Source organism: Onthophagus taurus, unplaced genomic scaffold, assembly GCF_036711975.1.
Source record: "Onthophagus taurus isolate NC unplaced genomic scaffold, IU_Otau_3.0 ScKx7SY_16, whole genome shotgun sequence".
NCBI classification, from domain to species: domain Eukaryota; kingdom Metazoa; phylum Arthropoda; class Insecta; order Coleoptera; family Scarabaeidae; genus Onthophagus; species Onthophagus taurus.
Genome location: NW_027248941.1, coordinates 557,872 through 579,024, shown reverse-complemented (window position 1 = coordinate 579,024; position 21,153 = coordinate 557,872). Strand labels below are relative to the sequence as shown.

General features: G+C 31.1%; 4 protein-coding genes and 1 long non-coding RNA gene across 11 annotated transcripts; 2 read left to right on the top strand and 3 right to left on the bottom strand.

Moving 5' to 3' along the window:
- Positions 1–245: 245 nt before the first annotated feature.
- Positions 246–8,766, bottom strand: LOC111415350 (farnesol dehydrogenase-like). Of its 3 annotated transcripts, none has more exons than XM_071201170.1 (7): positions 8,676–8,766; positions 7,147–7,447; positions 5,696–5,795; positions 1,245–1,351; positions 1,045–1,169; positions 529–990; positions 246–475 (listed from the first exon to the last, which is right to left on the bottom strand). In XM_071201170.1, exons 5-7 carry the CDS (start codon positions 1,141–1,143, stop codon positions 281–283), a joined length of 756 nt encoding a protein of 251 aa, XP_071057271.1. In that variant the 5' UTR covers positions 1,144–1,169; positions 1,245–1,351; positions 5,696–5,795; positions 7,147–7,447; positions 8,676–8,766; the 3' UTR covers positions 246–280. The 3 variants fall into 3 exon arrangements, with proteins under 3 accessions (XP_071057271.1, XP_071057270.1, XP_071057272.1); XM_071201169.1 differs by lacking the exon at positions 8,676–8,766 and adding an exon at positions 8,482–8,568; XM_071201171.1 differs by lacking the exons at positions 7,147–7,447; positions 8,676–8,766 and adding an exon at positions 6,790–6,869.
- LOC111415351 (uncharacterized) lies at positions 3,357–4,896 on the top strand. The gene is made up of 2 exons (XM_023046992.2): positions 3,357–4,324; positions 4,375–4,896. Exons 1-2 carry the CDS (start codon positions 3,506–3,508, stop codon positions 4,657–4,659), a joined length of 1,104 nt encoding a protein of 367 aa, XP_022902760.2. The 5' UTR covers positions 3,357–3,505; the 3' UTR covers positions 4,660–4,896.
- On the top strand, positions 7,759–9,553 carry LOC111415349 (tubulin beta-1 chain-like). The gene is made up of 2 exons (XM_023046983.2): positions 7,759–7,963; positions 8,038–9,553. The coding sequence occupies exons 1-2, from the start codon at positions 7,907–7,909 to the stop codon at positions 9,322–9,324; spliced, it is 1,344 nt and encodes a 447-aa protein (XP_022902751.1). The 5' UTR covers positions 7,759–7,906; the 3' UTR covers positions 9,325–9,553.
- LOC139432496 (uncharacterized) lies at positions 9,213–13,456 on the bottom strand. Of its 4 annotated transcripts, XR_011642272.1 has the most exons (5): positions 12,595–13,456; positions 10,639–12,538; positions 9,810–9,977; positions 9,632–9,717; positions 9,229–9,303 (listed from the first exon to the last, which is right to left on the bottom strand). It is a non-coding gene; the product is annotated as an uncharacterized lncRNA (long non-coding RNA). The 4 variants fall into 4 exon arrangements; XR_011642270.1 differs by lacking the exon at positions 9,632–9,717 and having other exon boundaries at positions 9,213–9,303; XR_011642271.1 differs by lacking the exon at positions 9,632–9,717 and having other exon boundaries at positions 9,213–9,303; positions 11,312–12,538.
- Positions 13,457–14,861: 1,405 nt separating this feature from the next.
- LOC111415397 (transcription factor Clamp-like) lies at positions 14,862–20,618 on the bottom strand. Of its 2 annotated transcripts, none has more exons than XM_023047077.2 (4): positions 20,164–20,618; positions 19,046–19,820; positions 17,593–18,183; positions 14,862–16,043 (listed from the first exon to the last, which is right to left on the bottom strand). In XM_023047077.2, the coding sequence occupies exons 2-4, from the start codon at positions 19,775–19,777 to the stop codon at positions 15,537–15,539; spliced, it is 1,830 nt and encodes a 609-aa protein (XP_022902845.2). In that variant the 5' UTR covers positions 19,778–19,820; positions 20,164–20,618; the 3' UTR covers positions 14,862–15,536. The 2 variants fall into 2 exon arrangements, with proteins under 2 accessions (XP_022902845.2, XP_071057269.1); XM_071201168.1 differs by lacking the exon at positions 20,164–20,618 and adding an exon at positions 20,028–20,045.
- Between the last annotated feature and the right edge of the window lie 535 nt (positions 20,619–21,153).

The window sequence follows — 21,153 nt, the reverse complement described above, 5'->3', positions numbered from 1 at the left end:
TGAGGATGTCTCCTTGAGTTCACCTTGAATGACCTCTAATTCACCTTGACCTAGTTAAAATTGAAAATTTTTCTCGAAACTTTAAGGATGTCTCCTTGAGTTCACCTTGAATGACCTCTAATTCACCTTGACCTAGATAAAAATGAATCGAAAACTTTAAAAATTTAATACTTTGAGAAAAATCTCCCCGAAAACGAAAAGTTGGATAAATAAGTTTTGTTATAAATAAATAAAACAACAATAAATAAACAAAATAATTTATTTTTGATCACAAATTCACTTAAACAGGTTCTCCAAGTGGTCGAATCATAATATCTTGAATCTGCACACGATGAGGGGTGGATAACACATAAACAATAGCATCAGCAACATCTTCCGCTTTCAATTTAGGCATTGCATCAATGATATTAGCAAAACTCCCATTATTCGAGTGTAATTTATTAATTTCCGTATCAGTGGGACCTGGGCTAATCGTCTAAAACAAACAAAATTAATTATTACAACAACAAAAATTACTCAAAATCTTACACAAACTCTTATTGGAACGTTTTCAGCCAAAAATTCCTGCCTCAAAGTCTCCGTCAAAGCCCTAATTGCAAATTTCGAAGCTGGATACATATTCAAATTAGGAATATGAGCCACGTAGTGCCCCAAAACGCTCGAAATATGAATTATTTGTCCCTCAATTGCGTGCTTTTTCATGACTCTGATTGCTTCTCTCGTTGTAACACACGGAGCTAAAACGTTCGTTTCTAAAATCTCTCTCCACTTAGAAGTATCGCCATCAGAAAGGTTTGTGTTTCGTGTAATTCCCGCGTTATTAATCAAAACATGAACCGGTCCTAATTTAGTTTTGACAAATTCAAAGAGGGCGAGGATATCTTTTTCTTTTGTGACATCCGCTTTAAACGGAATAAGCTTCCCTTTCGCATTTTTTAACTTCTCCGAGATCGTTTGGATCAATTCCACTCTCCTTGCGATTCCAACGACCTAATTAAAAGTGGTTTGGTCAAATTAAATGGGTTAATCCAAGATTTTCGTTACAATTAATCCTCCTTGAACTAATTTTTGAGCTATCGCGGCTCCAATTCCTGAACTAGCTCCAGTTACAATCGCTATTTTATTAACCCATCGATTCAGCATGATTCCATTTCAATTTTTGAGTAAAACTAAATAAAAAGAAATACGATTAAAATGAAATTTAAGGATTTTTGACATCTGTCAAAAGTGACAATAATATTTACTTGGTGTTTTTAATTAAATTAATCGTCTTCATTATTTATGGAATAATCTTGATCTTGACTTCTTGTAACTTCTTATGAATCTCTTTTGAAAAACTTCTTATGAATCGCTAAAATTAAAAGAAAATTTTATAACGAAATGTCAAAAAAATGTCGATGAGGTTAGATTGGTTATAAATCACCATGGTAACGGCAGGTTGAAAACTTTTAAACAAAAAATTATTTTAGTTACAAAATTTTTCTATTTTTCTGACGATGAAATAAGAAATAAAACTAAAACTAGAAATAACCTAAAAATGTCTAGTTTTAGTTTTATTTCTAACACGAAACGAGTAAAATTAAATTTTTTTTAATGAAACGTCAAAAATGCCACTTAAAAAAAACGTATGAGATGGCGCCATCTGTTGGGAATAATCTAAAAATCGACGTTTGTAACTATCTTCTCGTCATGTCAAATATTTTAACCTAATTTTTTAATAAAACGTCAAAAAAAAAGTGATTTGAAAAAGTGATAGTGCTAATAAAGTAAGATTAGGAATCTTCAACGTTATTTTATAGCACAATTTTAAATTAACACGGCCGTTTTCGAAGACATCGGCCGCCCCCCGGCCATCGCGGGCTCTAAAACATTAAAAACCTTAAGTTCTTGTATTTGTGAGAATGGACATTTCGTGCTTCGAAGCGAGATGGCTTCTTATTAATCATAATAATATAATTTGAAAACTTTTTTTATTCATTCCTTAACCTCAATTAAAAATTTAACTTTGACAGATTAAAAAAAAATTTATTACTTACTTGTAAATAATCCAATACGAGATGTAGAATTGATAAAATTGATCTTAAACTCGATTTAATTGAACCATAACTCCTAATGATCGTGATAATTTTCATAAAACAACGTTCTTTTGATAGAACCAGTGATTTTTTTAAAGATGTCGGTGCTTGTTGATAGATCACCATGGCAACGGCAGGGATGAAAACTTCTAAAAAAGAAATTATTTCTGTAACGAAATTTTTGTACTTTTCTAGCGATGTAATAAGAAATAAAACTAAAACTATTATACTAGTTTTAGTTTTATTTCTAACTCAAAATCAGTTAAAGTTTTTTTTTAATGAAACGTCAAAAATGTCACTTGAAGAAGACGCGTAGGAGGTAACGCCATCTAGTAAAATTTATAAGCATTAATTTTAATTATTTTTTTAATAACTTTTTATTGAATTTTTGTTATATTAACGCTTAATTAAATCGAAAATCATCGATTTGTTTAAAAATAAACATAATTTTCATAAAATTTTTCTAAATTATTTTAAATTTATTAATTAAATTCTTTTTTCACCCCCATCTCGTGGTTACCCCCCACATTAAATGTTTGACATTGACAAAAATTATTAATTTTTACCAAAAAAAGGTTGCGATTCAACCGAAAAAGTCATTTTTAAACATCCAAACCGCTCGCTTAAAGCGATTTTAGACGCCACGAAACGATTTTTATCTCGGAATAAAGTTTTAAAGATAACCTTACTTTTTTACGTCAATTTATAAATATTTGTAAGTCGATTCATTTTACCTAAAATTTAATTTAAACGTTTAACGTGTAGCGTAACCTCAAAATTTCTAGTTTTAGTTTTATTTCCAACACGAAATGAGTTAAACACTTTTTTTTATGAAACGTCAAAACGTCTCTTGATAAAGACGTAAAGAAATAGCGCCATCTATCGGGAAAAGTCTAAAACTGTACGTTTATTTTAATTTCGATTCATTATTTTTTTTTAATTTAATAATTATTTATAAAAATCAATATTATTACCAATTTCAATTTGATTTTGAGTCAATTTTAAATTAATTACAATTTTTTTTAATTAATTATTTTATTAAAATCAAACGTAGTACTGATTAAAACCAAAAGATGGCGCATTAACACGAGTGTCAAATCGAAATTAAAAAATTTTGAGTCTTATATTTGAAATTAAGTTACGAATTAAAAAAATTACACAACAACAAATTTACCATAACTTATAGTAAAATAAATAATAAATTATTTAAGTATAATTATAAAATCGAAAAATTATTTGCCAAATGTAACCAACTTCACAACAATTTGTTGACATTATAACCTCAAAATAATTGCTGTAATGATCCTAATAAGTGAAAAATCGTTTATTTAATCGAATCAATTTTGCGAGTTAAAAGCTAAAACACCTAAAGTGCTCTCTAATAAGCGTCGATCATAAATGAGTGCTTAAAAAATTATTTAGTCGCAACCATGTCCATGCCAAAGTTAATAATATTTTCAAGCAAATTTTTGTTAATAACCCCGTTTATTCTTAAAAAGCGTTATAAACATTTTAGCAAATACGCCCCTCACTTCGCTGTTGGTATTATTATATTGGGGTACTTTTACCAGATGATTGGACGCTTAATTAATAAATTTACAATTCCGAGTACCTCGATAATCACGGAACACCTCGCTTTATTTGCAATTTCAGCTGCAAACGCTTCAATTACCACATCGTTAATCCTACAAAAGAGATCGTTTAGAAAGTTTTCGAAAATCCTAACTCGATTACAATTAATTCTCGATAAATATCTCCCCGGATACAACATAGAACAAAAAATGACGCTTCTCTACATTACATTTACTTCCCCCGGAACGTACGACTCTCAAATGCAATTTTCAGCAGTACCAATTGGGCAATACAAATACATAGTATTAGAAAGTATTTTACGAATTAGGTTAGCTGTAATCATCTTATACCTGTACAGTACAATAAACGAACTCTACAATGCCTCAAAATCAATTAATTCTATTTTGCGGACTTTATGCGACGATTCCACCGTCATTAAATCATTTTCTGGGGCTAGAAATGTTTTGCAAACGGTGAGGGATGCAACAAAATGTTACGAACTCCTCGAAAACGCCGTAAACGAGTTTAATAAATTATACGGCTTCCCTATATTTTGTGTCTACATGTATTTGATGAGTTGCTTTTTGATCGCGTTTAATTTGCCGCTTACTTGGGACAAAACGTTTAATGTAGGCCGATACACACTATGGGGGGTAGTTTACATGGTTTTTGGGATGGTAAATTAATTTTTTGCGCAATGAAATTGTACTGTAGGTTTTAATTTTAGGCCAGCGTTTTACTCCTTACTAGTATATGCAGAAAAGTTACGAATGAAGTCAATCTAACGACTCATTTAAGTTATAATTTGCTTCAAAGGTGCAGTTTGAAAACGACAAAAGATATGGAGCTTTATCAAAGTGTTTTGTTGCTGTTAAAATGTTCCACGTGGAGGTACCCCGAGTTTACAGCCGGAGGTTTTTTCTTGTTGAACAATACAACGGTGCAGCTGTTCGTTACGTTGATTGTGTCGTATGTTGTGGTTTTGTATCAATTTTATCTCATTTTTAAATGAAATTTGAGTACTATCATGTTTTTTATCATTATTTTTGCCCGATACGAACTTCACTCAATTACAAAATCTAATACTAACCAACTTCATTTAGGTGAAACGTCAAAAATGTCATTTAAAAAAGTGAGGTTAGAATGGATTAAAATTGATACTTATAGAAATCCTCAATATCACAGTTTTAAATTAACACCGGTCATGATATGCGTTGAGATGTTGAGAAAACTTAGTTGGATTTTTACTCTATTTAATAGCTAAAATTAAAAAAAAATTTTTTTTTAACGAAATGTCAAAATGGTAACGGCAGGTTGAAAACGTTTAAACAAAAAATTATTTTAGTCACAAAATTTTCGTACTTTTCTGCCGATGTAATGAGAAATAAAACTAAAACTAGAAATTCTGAGGTTGAAAATTTCTAGTTTTAGTTTTATTTCTAACTCAAAATCAGTTAAAGTTTTTTTTAATGAAACGTCAAATATGTCACTTGAAGACGCGTAGGAGATAGCGCCATCTGTTGGAAAAAGTCTAAAAATATACGTTTGTAACTATCTTCTCATCATGTCAAATATTTTAACCTAATTTAAAATCGCGAGAAACACGAATTACTATTAGATTTATTTTTTTATAACGTAAAACGTGTATAAGTAATTAAAACGAACTCTATTACGCAAATTTCTAATAAAACTGTGTGAGTTAAATAAATTTTTTTTTAATAAATGTCAAAAAAATGTCATTTCAAGAAGTGAGGTTAGGTTGTGTTAAGAAATTGAGATTTTCTAGCACGGTTTTAAAACAACACGGCCGTTTTCGAAGACATCGGCCGCCCCTGGCAGTCGCTAAAAACCTTCAGGTGGATCTTTACTCGCATTTGTGAGAATGGACATTTCATGCTTTAGATGGCGGCCAAGTTCACTTTTGTAGCTGTTTCAAGCGAGATGGCTTCTTATAAATTACAATAATATAATTTAAAAACTTTTTTATTCATTTCTTAACCTTAATTAAAAATTTAACATTGACAGATTGAAAAAAAGTCATTACTTACTTGTAAATGATCCAATACAATATGTAGAATTAATAAAGTTGGTCTTAAACTCGATTTAATCGAACCATAACTTCTTTGGCAATCCCAAATTTTAGTACGCCTAAAATTAAAATTTTTTTTTAATGAAACGTCATTTAAAAAAGTGAGTTTAGGTTGGAAAAGAAAGGTTAGGATTTATTATAGTACTTAGATTATCAGCACAGCTTTAAACTAACATTTTTATTTCTTTTTGTTAAATTTTTCGTCATTAAATTGTGATTATTTTGATAAAACTTTCTCTCAATGCAACAAGTAATTTCTTTTAAAGATGTCAGTGTTTATTGATAAATCACCATGGTAACGGCAGGGTTGAAAACTTTTAAACAAAAAATTATTTTAGTCACAAAATTTTCGTACTTTTCTGTCGATGTAACAAGAAATAAAACTAAAACTAGAAATTTTGAGGTTGCAAAATTTCTAGTTTTAGTTTTATTTCTAACACAAAATGAGTAAAACAAAATTTTTTTTTAATGAAACGTCAAAAAATTACTTGAAAAAGACGCATAGGAGATAGCGCCATCTGTTGGGATAAGTCTAAAAATATACGTTTGTAACTATCTTCTCATCATGTCAAATATTTTAGCCTAATTTAAAATCGCGATAAACACGAATTTATTTTTTTATAACGTAAAACGTGTATAAGTAATTAAAACGAACTCTATTACGCAAATTTCTAATAAAACTGTGTGAGTTAAATAAATTTTTTTTTAATAAATGTCAAAAAAATGTCATTTCAAGAAGTGAGGTTAGGTTGTGTTAAGAAATTGAGGTTTTCTAGCACGGTTTTCAAACAACACGGCCGTTTTCGAAGACATCGGCCGCCCCCGGCCATCGCAGGCGCTAAAAACCTTCAGTTTGATCTTTACTCGCATTTGTGAGAATGGACATTTCGTGTTTTACGTCTTTGAAATTAGCCGAGTTCACTTTTTGTCGCTGTTTCAAGCGATATGGCTTCTTATAAATCATAATAATATTATTTTAAAACTTTTTTATTCATTTCTTAACCTCAATTAAAAATTTTATTTTGACAGATTAAAAAAAAATTCATTACTTACTTGTAAATGATCCAATACAAGATGTAGAATTGATCTTAAACTCGATTTAATTGAACCATTATATAATAAACCCGCAAAATTTCTAGTTTTAGTTTTATTTCTAACCCAAAATGAGTTATGTATATAAATTTTTTGTTAAGAAAAGTGAGGTTAGGACAAACATAAGATAGATAACAAACAGAAATCCTTAACAAGGTATCGCAGCACCAATTCCAACACAATATTTTAATTTCTGACTAAAAGTTAATAAAAAAGCCAACAGTTTTGACAACTGTCAAAAGTGACAAGCAAACAAATTAATTTTCCTAACCTCAATTAATAATTTGACCAACAGATTAAAAATAAATCATTACTTACTTGTATATGATCCAATACAAGATGTAGAATTAATAAAATTGATCTTAAACTCAATTTAATTGAACCATAACTTCTTCGGCACTCTTAATTTTAGTACACTTTGATTACATTACATTCTTTGTGAATCATGAAATGAAGTGCTCCAATATTTGAAGGAATTTAACTTGTTTAACGTAAACATCTTCCAAGACTGTTTCAAGTCTCTCCGGAATCTTTTCATTGAGTACTTCGAACTTTATTCCACGTTCCATGGTTTATCGGTGTTTCTTTATGTTATTTTGAACGATTTTTCTTATCCTCACTAGAAAAAAGATATAAAAAAAATGTTAAAGTTGAAAACAACAACAAAAATAAACGCTGATTTCTCATTAACCTCAAATTCTTTTTCGAAGCCAACTTCACACTGCTTAATTTTTTTAATTCCACCAACAGATGGCGGTTTAATTTACAACATTTTAAATTTAAATAATTTAGATTTTAAAATAAAAAAATCACGTTTAATAAAATTTAATTATTAATTTAATTTACGATTCATTTCGTTTATAACATTTATTAACAAAATCTTATTAGAAAACACCACGCCTTTTAAAGTACCTGAATTCATCTTAATCATTATCTTTGTTATCTATATACCTGAGATGAGCTCATTCCACTTTGAATCTTAAGTGGGTTGAGTGGGCGATATTTCCTTCTTTTTATATAAAGAAAACGTTGGCGTTTTAATAAATTAGTTCTTAATTATACATAATTGTAAAAGAAAATGAGGGAAATCGTCCACGTGCAAGCCGGCCAATGTGGTAATCAAATCGGGTCGAAAGTGAGTTGGAGGATTTAATCGTTATCTAACAATTTAGAGGACATTTTTTTTTTAATTATATGTGATTTTTATAGTTTTGGGAAATAATTTCCGATGAGCATGGGATTGACCCCAAAGGGATTTACCGAGGAGACACCGATCTCCAATTGGAAAGGATTAACGTTTACTACAACGAAGGAAACGGTGGAAATTACGTTCCACGCGCAGTTTTGGTCGATTTAGAACCCGGCACGATGGATTCAGTGAGATCCGGCCCATACGGGCAACTTTTTCGCCCGGATAATTTCGTTTTTGGCCAATCTGGAGCTGGTAATATTTGGGCTAAAGGTCATTACACCGAAGGGGCTGAATTAGTCGATTCGGTGTTGGAAGTAATCAGAAAAGAGGCCGAATCATGCGATTGTCTCCAAGGTTTTCAACTAACTCATTCTTTAGGTGGCGGAACTGGGTCGGGGATGGGAACTTTGCTTATTTCAAAGATTCGGGAGGAGTACCCTGATAGAATTATGAATTCTTACTCGGTTGTGCCATCTCCGAAGGTGTCTGATACCGTAGTTGAACCTTACAACGCCACTTTGTCTATTCACCAATTGGTTGAAAACACAGACGAAACGTTTTGCATCGATAACGAAGCCTTGTACGATATTTGTTTTAGAACGTTGAAGTTGTTAACGCCTAATTACAGCGATTTAAACCATTTGGTGTCGCTTACCATGTCTGGGGTCACTACTTGTCTTCGTTTTCCGGGTCAATTAAACGCCGATTTAAGGAAACTCGCCGTTAACATGGTGCCTTTCCCTCGGCTTCACTTCTTCATAACCGGATTTGCTCCATTAACCGCTAGGGGAAGTCAAGCATACAGAGCATTAACAGTACCGGAACTCACCCAACAAATGTTCGACTCCAAAAACATGATGGCAGCTTGCGATCCTCGCCACGGACGATACTTAACGGTAGCCTCCATCTTCCGCGGTAGGATGTCCATGAAAGAAGTGGACGACCAAATGCTTAGCATACAAAACAAAAACAGCAGTTATTTCATCGAGTGGATCCCGAATAATGTTAAAACAGCCGTTTGCGACATCCCTCCAAGAGGGTTAAAAATGGCTTCGACTTTCATCGGAAATTCAACAGCCATTCAAGAGCTATTTAAGCGCATCTCCGAGCAATTCACAGCTATGTTCCGTAGAAAGGCCTTCTTGCATTGGTACACCGGCGAGGGCATGGACGAAATGGAATTCACCGAAGCCGAATCAAACATGAACGATTTAGTGTCCGAATACCAACAGTACCAAGAGGCCGCCGTGGAGGACGAATTCGATGACGAACAAGAGGGTGAACTAGAAAACGAAGAAAATTAATCATTATTAAAATTAACCAAAAAAATTTATGTCATGGAAATTGTGTATGTTGGGTTGGATAAGTGATTAATCGATATTGCGTTTGTAATTTAATTTGTTTAATAAAAAAAAATGTTTAAATTTATTTAAAACGAATTAAATTAACCAGCGACATCTGTTGTCAAAAAAAATTTAAATGTCAATTAAAACTGTTTTACCGACCACAACAAAACTATCATTAAAACGAATTTTTCTAAAATGTTTTCGTTGAATTAAACTTAATTACGTCGGACTAAATCAGATTTAAGTATTTTTATTATCTCTTAACCTTAAAGATGATTTTTTTTAAACATTTTCAAGTCTTCAAAGTCAACTGAGTTCATTTTTTGTACTTGTTTCGGACGAGATGAATCGCTAAAATTAAAATTTTTTTAATGAAATGTCATTTGAAAAAGTGAGGTTAGATTGTGTTAGAAGGTTAAGATGGATTTAAAATTGATACTTACAGAAATTTTCAACATCATTTTCCATTCATTTTTCTATTCCTTTTTATTAAATTTTTCGTCGTTAAATCGTGATTATTTTGATAAAGCTTTCTATTGATGCAACAAGTCATTTTTATTAAGATGTCTGGTGCTTATGGTGCTTATTGATAAATCACCATGGTAACGATGCTATAACAAGTCAAACACAAAATGGGTTAAATACTTTTTAAATAATAGATAATAAACTTGTAAATGATTAATATTACTTTAAATAGCTTAAAATACGGCTTAATTAAGCGTAAAAAACGAAATATAATTAAAAAGTTTGTTATGACACTTTTTGTAAATTGACATTATGAAGTGAAGTTAGATAACCGTACAAAATTTAATTATCGTTCAATAGGTGGCGGTGTTAAAGCAATTTCGATTCATTATTTTTTTTTTAAATTTAATAATTATTATTAATTAATAAAAATCAATATTGTAATTATTATTACCAATTTTAATTTGATTTTGATCCAATGTTAAATTAATTACAATTTTTTTTAATTATTTACCGAATTCAAATCAAATGTAGTACTGATTAAAACCAAAAGATGGCGCCTTAACACGAGTGTCAAATCTAAATTAAAAATTTTTGCCTATGTAATAAGAAATAAAACTAAAACTAGAAATTTTCGGGTTATGCCATGCGTCAAAGACGGTATAACCTCAAGATTTCTAGTTTTAGTTTTATTTCTAACACAAAATGAGTTAAATAAAATTTTTTTCAATGAAACGTCAAAAAATACCGCTTGAAAAAGACGCATAGGAGATAGCGATTAACTCAAACAATTAAAGTAAAACTTACGTAAATCGTTGATATTTCTTAAAATACGGCTTAATTAAGCGAAAAAACGAAATATAATCAAAAAGTTTGTTATGACGCTTTTTATAACTTGACATTATGAAGTGAAGTTAGATAATCGTACAAAATTTAATTATCGTTCAATAGATGGCGGTGTTAAAGCAATTTCGATCCATTATTTTTTTTTTAATTTAATAATTATTATTAATTAATAAAAATCAATATTGTAATTATTATTATCAATTTCAATTTGATTTTGACCCAATTTTAAATTAATTACAATTCTTTTTAATTAATTACAGAATTAAAATCAAATGTAGTACTGATTAAAACCAAAAGATGGCGCCTTAACACGAGTGTCAAATATAAATTAAAAAATTTTGCCGATATAATAAGAAATAAAACTAAAACTACAAATTTTGAGGTTATGCCGTGCGTTATCGAAAATTTCTAGTTTTAGTTTTATTTCTAACGCAAAATGAGTTATAAAAATTTTTGTGAAGAAGAAAAGTGAGGTTAGGGTGGGTTTCAAAAGGTGAGGTTATGAAATCGTTAACAAGGTATTTCGGCGCCAATTCCAACAATTATTTTAATTTCTAACTAAAACTAAATAAAAAAAGGCATCAACATTTTTAACACCTGTCAAAATTGACATTACGTAAACAAATTAAATTACCCCTTTAATTGGTATTCTTCAGCATCTTCAATTCAACTAAAAACGTACGTATTTTATGGTAACACATTTTAATATTATTAAAATTCGATTTTATCAAATAATCTTAATTAATTCTTATTTTTATAAACGTCAAGTTGAGGTGTGATTACAACCAACAACAAAGTGAACCAAAATGGACGATTTTCAAATCTGCCAACATAAAATTAAATAAAAAAAAATTTTTTTTTGACAATTCCAATTTAAATTAATTTTTTTTTAAATCAATTCTAAAAGGTAATGCACCTTTATTAAAAGCAATCTTTATAAAAACAGTAATACCATAAATATTGATCGAAAAATAAAGCTTAAAAGCTTTATAAATGTATTAGTTGTCAAAATGTCAATACCAAAGTTAATAATCGTAACAACAAAATTTTTCCTTGTAGTTCCTTTTATCATCAAAAGAAATCATTGCAAATATTTTAATAAATACGCTCCTCATCTCATCATTGGCGTCATCACATTAGGATATTTCCACCAGATGATAGGCCGATCAATTTACAAATTCAAAGAGTTACAAAGCACCTCAATAATCACGGAAAGTCTCGCTTTGTTTGCAATTTCAATAGCAAATTCTTCAATTACGATATCGTTAATCATTCAAAAAAGATCGTTTCGAAAGTTTACCAAAAAACTACATCAATTAGAATTAATTCTCAATAAATATTTACCTGGATACAACACAGAAAATAAAATCACCTTTTTGTACGTAATGTTTACAATCCCCGGAGCGTATGATTCTCAAATGCAAATTACTGCAATACCATTTGAGCAGTACCAATACGTCGTTTTAGAGAGTATCTTACGCGTTCGATTGGGAATAATCATCTTGTATCTTTACAGCGTAATAAACGAAATTTACAACGTCTGTAAAGCAATTAATTCGGTGTTAATTATCTTGTGTGATGACCCACTTTATCCCAGCGTTAGCATTAGAACATTTTCTGCAGCTAAAAATGTGTTACGAACGGTTAAGGATATAACAAAGTGTTATGAGCTTCTTGAAGAAGCTGTAAATGAGTTTAATCGAGTATTCGGCTTCTCCATATTCTGCGTTTTTATTTATTTGATAAGTTGTTTTTTAATCGCGGTTAATTTGCCTCTTACTTGGGATAAGGCTTTCAATGTTCGTCGATACAACATGTGGGGAATAATTCATATGATTTTTGGATTGGTAAAGTATTTTTGCTGCAAAAAAAATGGGGTATGATGAGTTTGTTTTAGGCTGGAGTTTTAATACTGACTGGTGTATGTAGGAGAGTTACGAAAGAAGTCGATCGTACTGCGTTTTATGCGTATAGTTTACTTCAAAGGTGCGAATTAGATACGATGGAAAGGGAGCTTCATCGCTGTGTGTTGTTGCTGTTGAAATATGCGACTTGGAGGTACCCCGCGTTTACAGCGGGGGGGTTCTTTTTGTTGAATAACACAACGGTGCAGTTATTAATGACGTTGCTTGTGTCGTACGTTGTGGTTTTGTACCAATTTTATCACATATTAAAATAAAATTCTCAAAATTAATTTTGAGGTTATATTTTCTTTTCTGTCACTTTTCTTTTTAGAAGCCAACTTCTCACTTATCAACTTATTTATTAGAAATAAATATAATTTTAAAAATTTATACTGAATATTTCATGTTTTCGTTGTATTTAATGCAAAATCGACACGAATTCATTGTGCATTAACGTTTTTTTAACTTTGTTATAAACTTATTTTAGATTGTTGTGGGCTGTCAAAGTCAACTACAAAATTGTACTTAATAATACCAACATAAAAAATTTTAACTAAAATTATTAATTTTCTCTAATTTAATTAACAATAATTAATTAATACTAATAATAATTTTGCATATTATGAAGAAATTTTCAATTAAATACATAATTGAAATAAATATATAAAACGTGTTACCAACTGTAAATTTAGAATTAATTAAGATTATTTGATAAATCCTAATTTTAACTATATCAAAAGGTACCATAAAATGATACTTACGTTTAGTTAAATTTCGTTTTAATCCTTTTTTTATTAAGAAAATAAAGTAATGGGTTGGAATTTGTGCTGCGATAACTTGTTGAAGATTTGTTTGTAGTTCGTCCTAACCTCACTTTTTCGAACCCAACCTAACCTCGCTTGCCTTAACAAAAATTTTTATATAACTAATTTTCCGTTAAAAATAAAACAAAAAACTAAAAATTTTGAGGTTATGCCGATGATTTTTGATTTAATTAAGTGTTACTGGTTACTATAATCAAAATTCAATAAAAAGTTATTAAAAAAAATTAATTAATGTTACTAAATTTCAGTAGATGGCGCTAACTCCCACTCGTCATTTTTAAATGACATTTTCTGACGGTTCATTTAAAAAAAATTAACTCATTTTGTATTAGAAATAAAACTAAAACTAGCAAAGAAAACTTCAAGGTATAATTAATGTTTGTAAACAAAACTAACCTTACCTAACATTCCTTCACGCTATAATTGACATTACAAAAGAAAACTTCACACTATAATTGCCATTACTAATTGCCAAAGAAAACTTCATGGTATAATTAATGTTTGTAAACAAAACTAACCTTACCTCACATTCCTTCACGCTATAATTGACATTACAAAAGAAAACTTCACGCTATAATTGCCATTACTAATTGCCAAAGAAAACTTCATGGTATAATTAATGTTTGTAAACAAAACTAACCTTACCTCACATTCCTTCACGCTATAATTGACATTACAAAAGAAAACTTCACGCTATAATTGCCATTACTAATTGCCAAAGAATACTTCATGGTATAATTAATGTTTGTAAACAAAACTAACCTTACCTAACATTCAGCGTCTGAAGACACAGGGCTAAACCCGAAACTTAAAAATATACAACTTAGCGCTGAATAACAATTAAAACTAGAACTAACACTTGCACTAGAACTATAATAGGAAAATTTTGACATAAATATTTTTTTGTTTAAAAGTTTCCAACCTGCCGTTACCATGGTGATTTATCAACACGCCCGACACCTTTAAAAAAAATCACTTGTTGCATCAAAAGAACGTTTTATAACAATTATATTAAACAATTTTCGCATTAAATGAAGGTGAAAGATCCATTTTTAAGACAAAGTAAGTATATTAGACAAGATTAGTTGTTATTGCGTTGTAAAAATTGTTGTGCATTTTTCTAAACATAACCTAACTTGTTAACTGTAAATTTAGAACCTTTAGAACGCACCCTAAAAGTGACAAGAGTCATTTTGAGGTTATCCCTTGATACTTTATAGTTTAATAAAATAAAAAAAGTTGATGGGGACCACATCCATCTGTGTTAATTTTTTCATCTTCATTTTTAATTTCCACCTTCTTAAACATTGCTCTCCAAATTAAAGTGATTTATTTACTGAACTCCAAAATTCTCTTTGATTCTTTCCTAGCTTAAAAAAAAACATGATTGTATCAAAATTAACGAATAAAATCTAAGATATAGGAGAAAAATGACTGGAAAAGTAAATTACATGAATGTTTTTAAACAAATTTTTTTTATTCGTGTTAATTTTCAATTGCTTCTCATCGTTTTAGCTTGTAATCGGCTTTTTCTCACCTTATATCCCTCATTATCACTCATTTATCTTTAATTACTCATTACAAGCTTACTATAAATCGTCCGCCTCTATATGTACACTTCTACTTAACCTAACTTTTAGTAATAACGTAATTTATTATGATAATCTAACTGCATCAATTTTTTTATTTTCAATCTTTCATTATCCTCCGTTTTTTGTCTCTTCAATGATATATAAAATTTGATAATTTCTTTTTTTCCAGTTCTTTTAGTCTATTTACAAGGATAACCAAAGAAAATTAATAGTGATTTTAGTAATAAAAAGTATATATAAAAGAAAATGAAAAAGAAAATCCAATTTCTAATTCAAAATAAAACCTTTTTTCTTTCTTCAATGATAAATTCTTCTTTTCGTAGGTCTCCTACACATTTCATTTAAAAATTAATCAATTCGGTAAACGAAAAAGATCCGCAAAATCGGATTAACAGAATAAAAATAAAATACAACCTTAAATTTTCAAAAACAAAAAAATTATCTCTTCGTTTCTTAATTTTGCGTCTCTTCCGGTCCAATCCCTTCATTTTCGAATCACTGTTTCCCTCAAATTCACTTTTCCCCATCTTCTCCTCTAATTACGATAATTGAACGTGCAACTCCGTCATTTCCCCAATTTCTTCCCCAATTTCCACCGTGCCATCAGAAACCTCGTACTTTCCCTCCTCGTATTTGCTTTCAACGACCATATCGTCAGTCCCATCCGTATTATTCACCACATCTTGTTGTAAACCACCGGTAGCGTCGCCGTTTGCGCCCCCTTGCGTCGCATCGGACGCGTTATCGACACCGACACTGTTTGGATCTTGATTTTGTTGCTGAACCACGACGCTGTTCGGTTTCGTTCGACCATATTTCTCGTGGATGTTCCTGTGACGTTTTAAAGCGAAGCGATCTGAAAATCCCACCGAGCAAATGTCACATTTAAATGGTTTTTCACCTGAATGGACTTTTGCGTGATTTTTTAAATGGGTCGCTTGGTTGAAACATGAACCGCAAATGTCGCAACGATATGGTTTTTCACCGGTGTGGATTCGTCGGTGATTCCAAAGTGTTGAGTGACGTGCAAAAGATTTATCGCAAACCTAAAAAAGAAATAAGGTAAATAAACAATTTTAAAATTTTTTTTAAGGTTATGGTTAAAGATGTGAAGTTGGTGAAAACAATTCATGTCAATTATTTCAAGTGACAGTTGTCAATGTAAAATTTTTCTAACCTACAAAGTTTTATTATGTTATTTTCTTTGTTATTACATAGTACGCAATTTAAATGTGAATGAATACAAGAAAAAAATAATAAAATAAACAGTTTTATGAAGCAAGTTTTTCTGTGTCGTCGAATAAACAATTTTATAAACAGTTTTTTAATGATGTGAAGTTGGCGAATGTGTGAATCACACTTCATGTTAATTATTCCAAATGACAGTTGACAATGTAAAATTTTTCTAACCTACAAAGATAGATTATCTTATTTTCTTGGATATTAGCACCATCTTTTAAAAAAACCAAAAGAACGTTTTTCAATAATTATATTAAACAATTTTTGCATTAAATGAAGCTGAAAGATCCGTTTTTAAGACAGAGTAAGTACATTAAACTTTTTTAATGAATTACAACACAACCTAACCTTACTTTTGCAAATGACGTTTTTTTTGACGTTTCATAAAAAATAATTTTAGCGATTCATAAAAAGTCACAACTATAAAAAGTAAACTCGGCCGACTTCGAAGACGTCGGCCGCCCCCCGAGGATACAAATGTTCATTTTCACAAATACGAGTCAAAAATCAATGTTTTAGAGCCCGCGATGGCCGGGGACGGCCGATATCTTCGAAAACGGCCGTGTTGGTTTAAAGTTGTGCTAGAAAATGATGTTGAGGTTCTAACCTCACTTTTCAAACACAACCTAACCTCACTTTTTCAAATGACATTTTTATTTGACGTTTCATTAAAAAAAATGTATTTAACTCATTTTGAGTTAGAAATAAAACTAAAACTAGAAATTTTGAGGTTATGCCGATGCTTTTCGATTTAATTAAGCGCTACTATAACCAAAATTCAATAAAAAGTTATTAAAAAAATATTAATTAATGTTACTAAATCTCACTAGATGGCGCTACCTCCTACGCGTCTTTTCAAATGACCTTTTTTTACGTTTCAAAAAAAAAAATGTATTTAACTTATTTTAAGTTAGAAATAAAACTAAAACTAGAAATTTCAACCTACAAAATTTCTAGTTTTAATTTTATTTCTTATTGCATCAGCAGAAAAGTACGAAAATTTTGTGACTAAAATAATTTTTGGTTTAAAAGTTGCCAACCCTGCCGTTACTATGGTGATTTATAACCAATTTAACCTCATCGACATTTTATGACATATCGTTATAAAACTTTTTTTTTAATTTTAGCGTTTCATAAGAAGTCATCTGGCTTGACGCACCACATAAACTTTGTTATTCCATAGTATGCAATTTAAAAATGATTGAATACAAAAAAAAAAGTTTTATAAAGAAATTTTTAAGGTTATAGATCACCAATGTGAAATTAGTTACCTTTCAATTATTTGAATTGACAGTTGTCAAAATAAAATTTTTTTAACCTACAAAAATAAAAACATTTTAATTTAGATTTTTTTACCTCACAAACATATGGTCTCTCCCCCGAATGTATCCTTTCATGATTTTTTAAATGCGGACTTTGCGAAAATTGCATCCCGCATACATTACACCGATACGGCTTCTCCCCGGTATGGATCCTCGAATGATTTTTCAAATACGCAGCCTTCGCAAACGCCAACCCGCAGATATTGCACTTAAAGTTCTTCTCGCCTGTATGCAGTCTCTTATGCGACCAAAGCGACGAGTACCGCGAAAAACTCCCGTTGCAAATGTTACAGTGGAACGGTTTGTCAACGTTGTTCTGTTGGTTTTTCGCACCACCTATAAAAATAATTCCCGAACCGTTACACTTGGTGCATTTCGTAACGGAAGCGACACCGCGTCGTTTCACCGGGTGATTATTTTTGACGCCTATCGGAATCGAATTTTGCGAACCCAAATTGGTCGTTTGTTGCTGCGATTGTTGCTGTTGCTGCTGCTGTTGTTGTTGTTGCTGCTGGGTTTGCGTCGATTCTTCGAATTTGACCGTTGTTGAAGAATCCGGAGCTGCGGCCACAAATAAAATTTGAGGTTGAATTGATTCGGCGCTTAAACAAGTTTCGCATTTCACCTAAAACGAATTAAAATTAACAATTTAATTTAAAAAGAAAATTTACGGCCGTGTTGGTTTAAAGTTGTGCTAGAAAATGATGAATCTCACTTTTCAAACACAACCTAACCTCACTTTTTTAAATGACATTTTTTTTGACGTTTCATTAAAAAATTGTGTAACTCAGTTTTAGAAAAGAAATTTGCGTCATTGAAGTTTGTTTTAGTCACTCGTACACGTTAAACCAAAAAAAAATCAAACGATGATTCGCGTTTTTCGTGGTTTTAAATTAGGTTACAATATTTGACATGATAAGAAGATAGTTACAAATTACGTCTTTTAGAAGTTTTCCAACAGATGGCGCTATCTCAAAAGCGTCTTTTTCAAGTGACATTTTTTGACGTTTCATTAAAAAATGTTTTAACTCATTTTGGGTTAGAAATAAAACTAAAACAAGAAATTTTGAGGTTATGCCAATGATTTTCGATGTAATTAAGCGCTACTATAACCAAAATTCAATAAAAAGTTATTAAAAAAAACATTAATTAATGTTACAAAAACTCACTAGATGGCGCTAACCCTAAGCGTCTTTTATAAGTGACATTTTTGACGTTTCATTAAAAAAAAATTTGATTTAAGTTTGCGTTAGAAATAAAACTAAAACTAGAAAATTTTTAGTTTTAGTTTTATTTCTTATTACATTGACAGGAAAGTTCGAAAATTTATTGACTAAAATAATTTTTTGTTTAAAAGTTTTCAACCCTGCCGTTACCATGGTGATTTCTAACCATCATGGACATTTTTTGACATTTCGTTATAAAACACTTTTTTTATTAATTTTTTTTTAATTTTGCGTTAGAAATAAAACTAAAACTACATTTACCTTCATAACAGCGCGTTTTTTATTGGTGTCTTGCGGAAGTGGAGCCCCACACGTTTCGCAATTCTTTATTTTCAACGTATTTTGTTGTCCCGGTTGCTGTTGTTGTTGCTGTTGGGGTTGCTGAGGTTGCTGTTGACCTGGTTGCTGCTGAATTTGTCCCTGCCCGGGGTTCGTTTGTTGATGGACCGTCATTTTATGCGTTTTTAAATCCGCTTGCGTCCCAAAAGTCATCCCGCATTCCTCGCAACCAAATCGAATTCGATCCGCTGAAACAATTTGTATCTGCTGGGGCTGTTGTTGCACTTGCACGGTGATTTGTTGCGTTTGTTGCTGCTGTTGAGCGCCTTGTTCTTGCTGATGGACGCGTTTGTGATGATTCAGCAGTGTGAGATGCGTGAAAACTAAACCGCAAATTTCGCATTTAAACGTGATGGTGTTCATTTGATTGACCAAGGCGTAATTGTAACTAAACGGTTGGGTTATGTAACATTTTTCGTCGGATAATTGCGACATATTAACCGTCGAATTGTGCGGCTGATCCAGCTTGTGGATCATGTTGACGTTCGCGTAACAAAACGACGGAAATTGTTGCGTTTGTTGCGATTGTTGTTGCACCTGTTGCTGTTGTTGCTGCGTTTTTGGGGTTAAATCCTGCGATTTATCCGGTTTATCTTGCGGCTGTTGGGTGTATATTTGATTTTGTTGGGTGGTCATCGAATTTGGATCGAACATTTTGCGTAATTTAAGTCGTATCTAAAAAAAAAATTAAGAAAACCTGCAAAAAAAATTTAAATTAGTAAACAAACGTGAAGTGAGACACTAAAATGAGTTTGTTTAAATTAAATGGTAAACAATCGCGAAGATAGTTGGTAATTAAAGTTTAGTTGGTACTAAACAAAAAAAAAATAAAATCACTTATTTGTACCAGTCGTACTTAAAAAAAAGCGACGAGAAAAAAGTCGCCCATTAAAAAAAAACTAACCTCCAAAAAATCTAAAACTAAAATTGCAAAAAAAATCTTTCCGTTAAAAAAATGATCTCTTTCCAACACAACAAAGACACAAAACTAAAACTAAAATGAAATAAGACGATAAAGTAACAAAGAAGACAAAACTTACTGACGACGACGACGAGAGATGAAGTTAGAGTTAACCTTCGTCGGTGACGCCGTCGATCCGTCCGAGTCGGTGAATGTTGGGGCCGCGAGGCGCCGTCGAACCAGCTTCAACCGCCCGAGAATCGCTTCCGGAACATCACCAGCGTCCGTAACGTGCGCAATCGGGCCTCCGGGGGCCCCAAATCAACGTGATATCTCCCGAAAACACGACCGTCTATCTCACTTTAGCAAAATGGCGGAATTTTGTCGTCGTCGCTCTCTTTGTTGCCCCGCGCGCCGTACGTTTTCGGTCGCTCTCTGATCGGTGTGAAGGCGCGTGCGCGAACGTCACTCTGCTCTACCCATAAAAGCCGGTTTGCCAAACATTTTTTATTTTCACAAAATCTTTCTTTTTCGTTTTAATCGACAATTTTAATCGATCTTCAATATTTAAAACGATTTTTTGGATTCAAAACACGATTCGAACGTGATTTATTAACACGCGTATTAAACTGGTAAATTCACTACCAACTGTTGAATGCTAAAAGTTACCACGTGCTTGATTTAATTTTAAATATTAATTAATGTATTTAAGTTTTGGATTTAAATTATTAATAATCTAAAATATAATTACCCCAAACTCATTAAGGAAGTGGAGAAATAGAATTTGGTGATATGTGAGGTTAGGTTTATTTTAGGTTATTGAATAAAACCCAAAATGATAAGATTTTGGTTAATGATATATTAAAACCAACTAAATTAATGCGTAATTTTAAGTTGTAACCAATTTCGTTTCTATAAATCATTATTTATCTGGTTATAACCTCAAAAAATCGTTATTTAATCTATTTCGACATCAATAAATACAGTTTTAAATCGGAATATCGTTCGTTTTAATTAGAATTAGAACTCGTAGGCTAAAACTCGAATTACCTCTTATTTTATAATCAATAAGTCTCTTGAGGTTCTAATCTCACTTTTCAAACACAACCTAACCTCACTTTTTCAAATG

Excerpts from the sequence above, each read along its gene's own strand:
- LOC111415350 (XM_071201170.1), bottom strand. The coding sequence starts at position 1,143 with ATGCTGAATCGATGGGTTAATAAAATAGCGATTGTAACTGGAGCTAGT. Across the intron at positions 991-1,044 it reads TAGTTCAAGGAGGATTAATT|GTCGTTGGAATCGCAAGGAG; the intron begins GTAACGAAAATC and ends ACTTTTAATTAG. Across the intron at positions 476-528 it reads ACGTTCCAATAAGAGTTTGT|ACGATTAGCCCAGGTCCCAC; the intron begins GTAAGATTTTGA and ends TGTTTGTTTTAG.
- LOC111415351 (XM_023046992.2), top strand. The coding sequence starts at position 3,506 with ATGTCCATGCCAAAGTTAATAATATTTTCAAGCAAATTTTTGTTAATA. Across the intron at positions 4,325-4,374 it reads TTTACATGGTTTTTGGGATG|GCCAGCGTTTTACTCCTTAC; the intron begins GTAAATTAATTT and ends TTTTAATTTTAG.
- LOC111415349 (XM_023046983.2), top strand. The coding sequence starts at position 7,907 with ATGAGGGAAATCGTCCACGTGCAAGCCGGCCAATGTGGTAATCAAATC. Across the intron at positions 7,964-8,037 it reads GTAATCAAATCGGGTCGAAA|TTTTGGGAAATAATTTCCGA; the intron begins GTGAGTTGGAGG and ends TGATTTTTATAG.
- LOC111415397 (XM_023047077.2), bottom strand. The coding sequence starts at position 19,777 with ATGTTCGATCCAAATTCGATGACCACCCAACAAAATCAAATATACACC. Across the intron at positions 18,184-19,045 it reads AAAAACGCGCTGTTATGAAG|GTGAAATGCGAAACTTGTTT; the intron begins GTAAATGTAGTT and ends AATTCGTTTTAG. Across the intron at positions 16,044-17,592 it reads AGAGACCATATGTTTGTGAG|GTTTGCGATAAATCTTTTGC; the intron begins GTAAAAAAATCT and ends TTTCTTTTTTAG.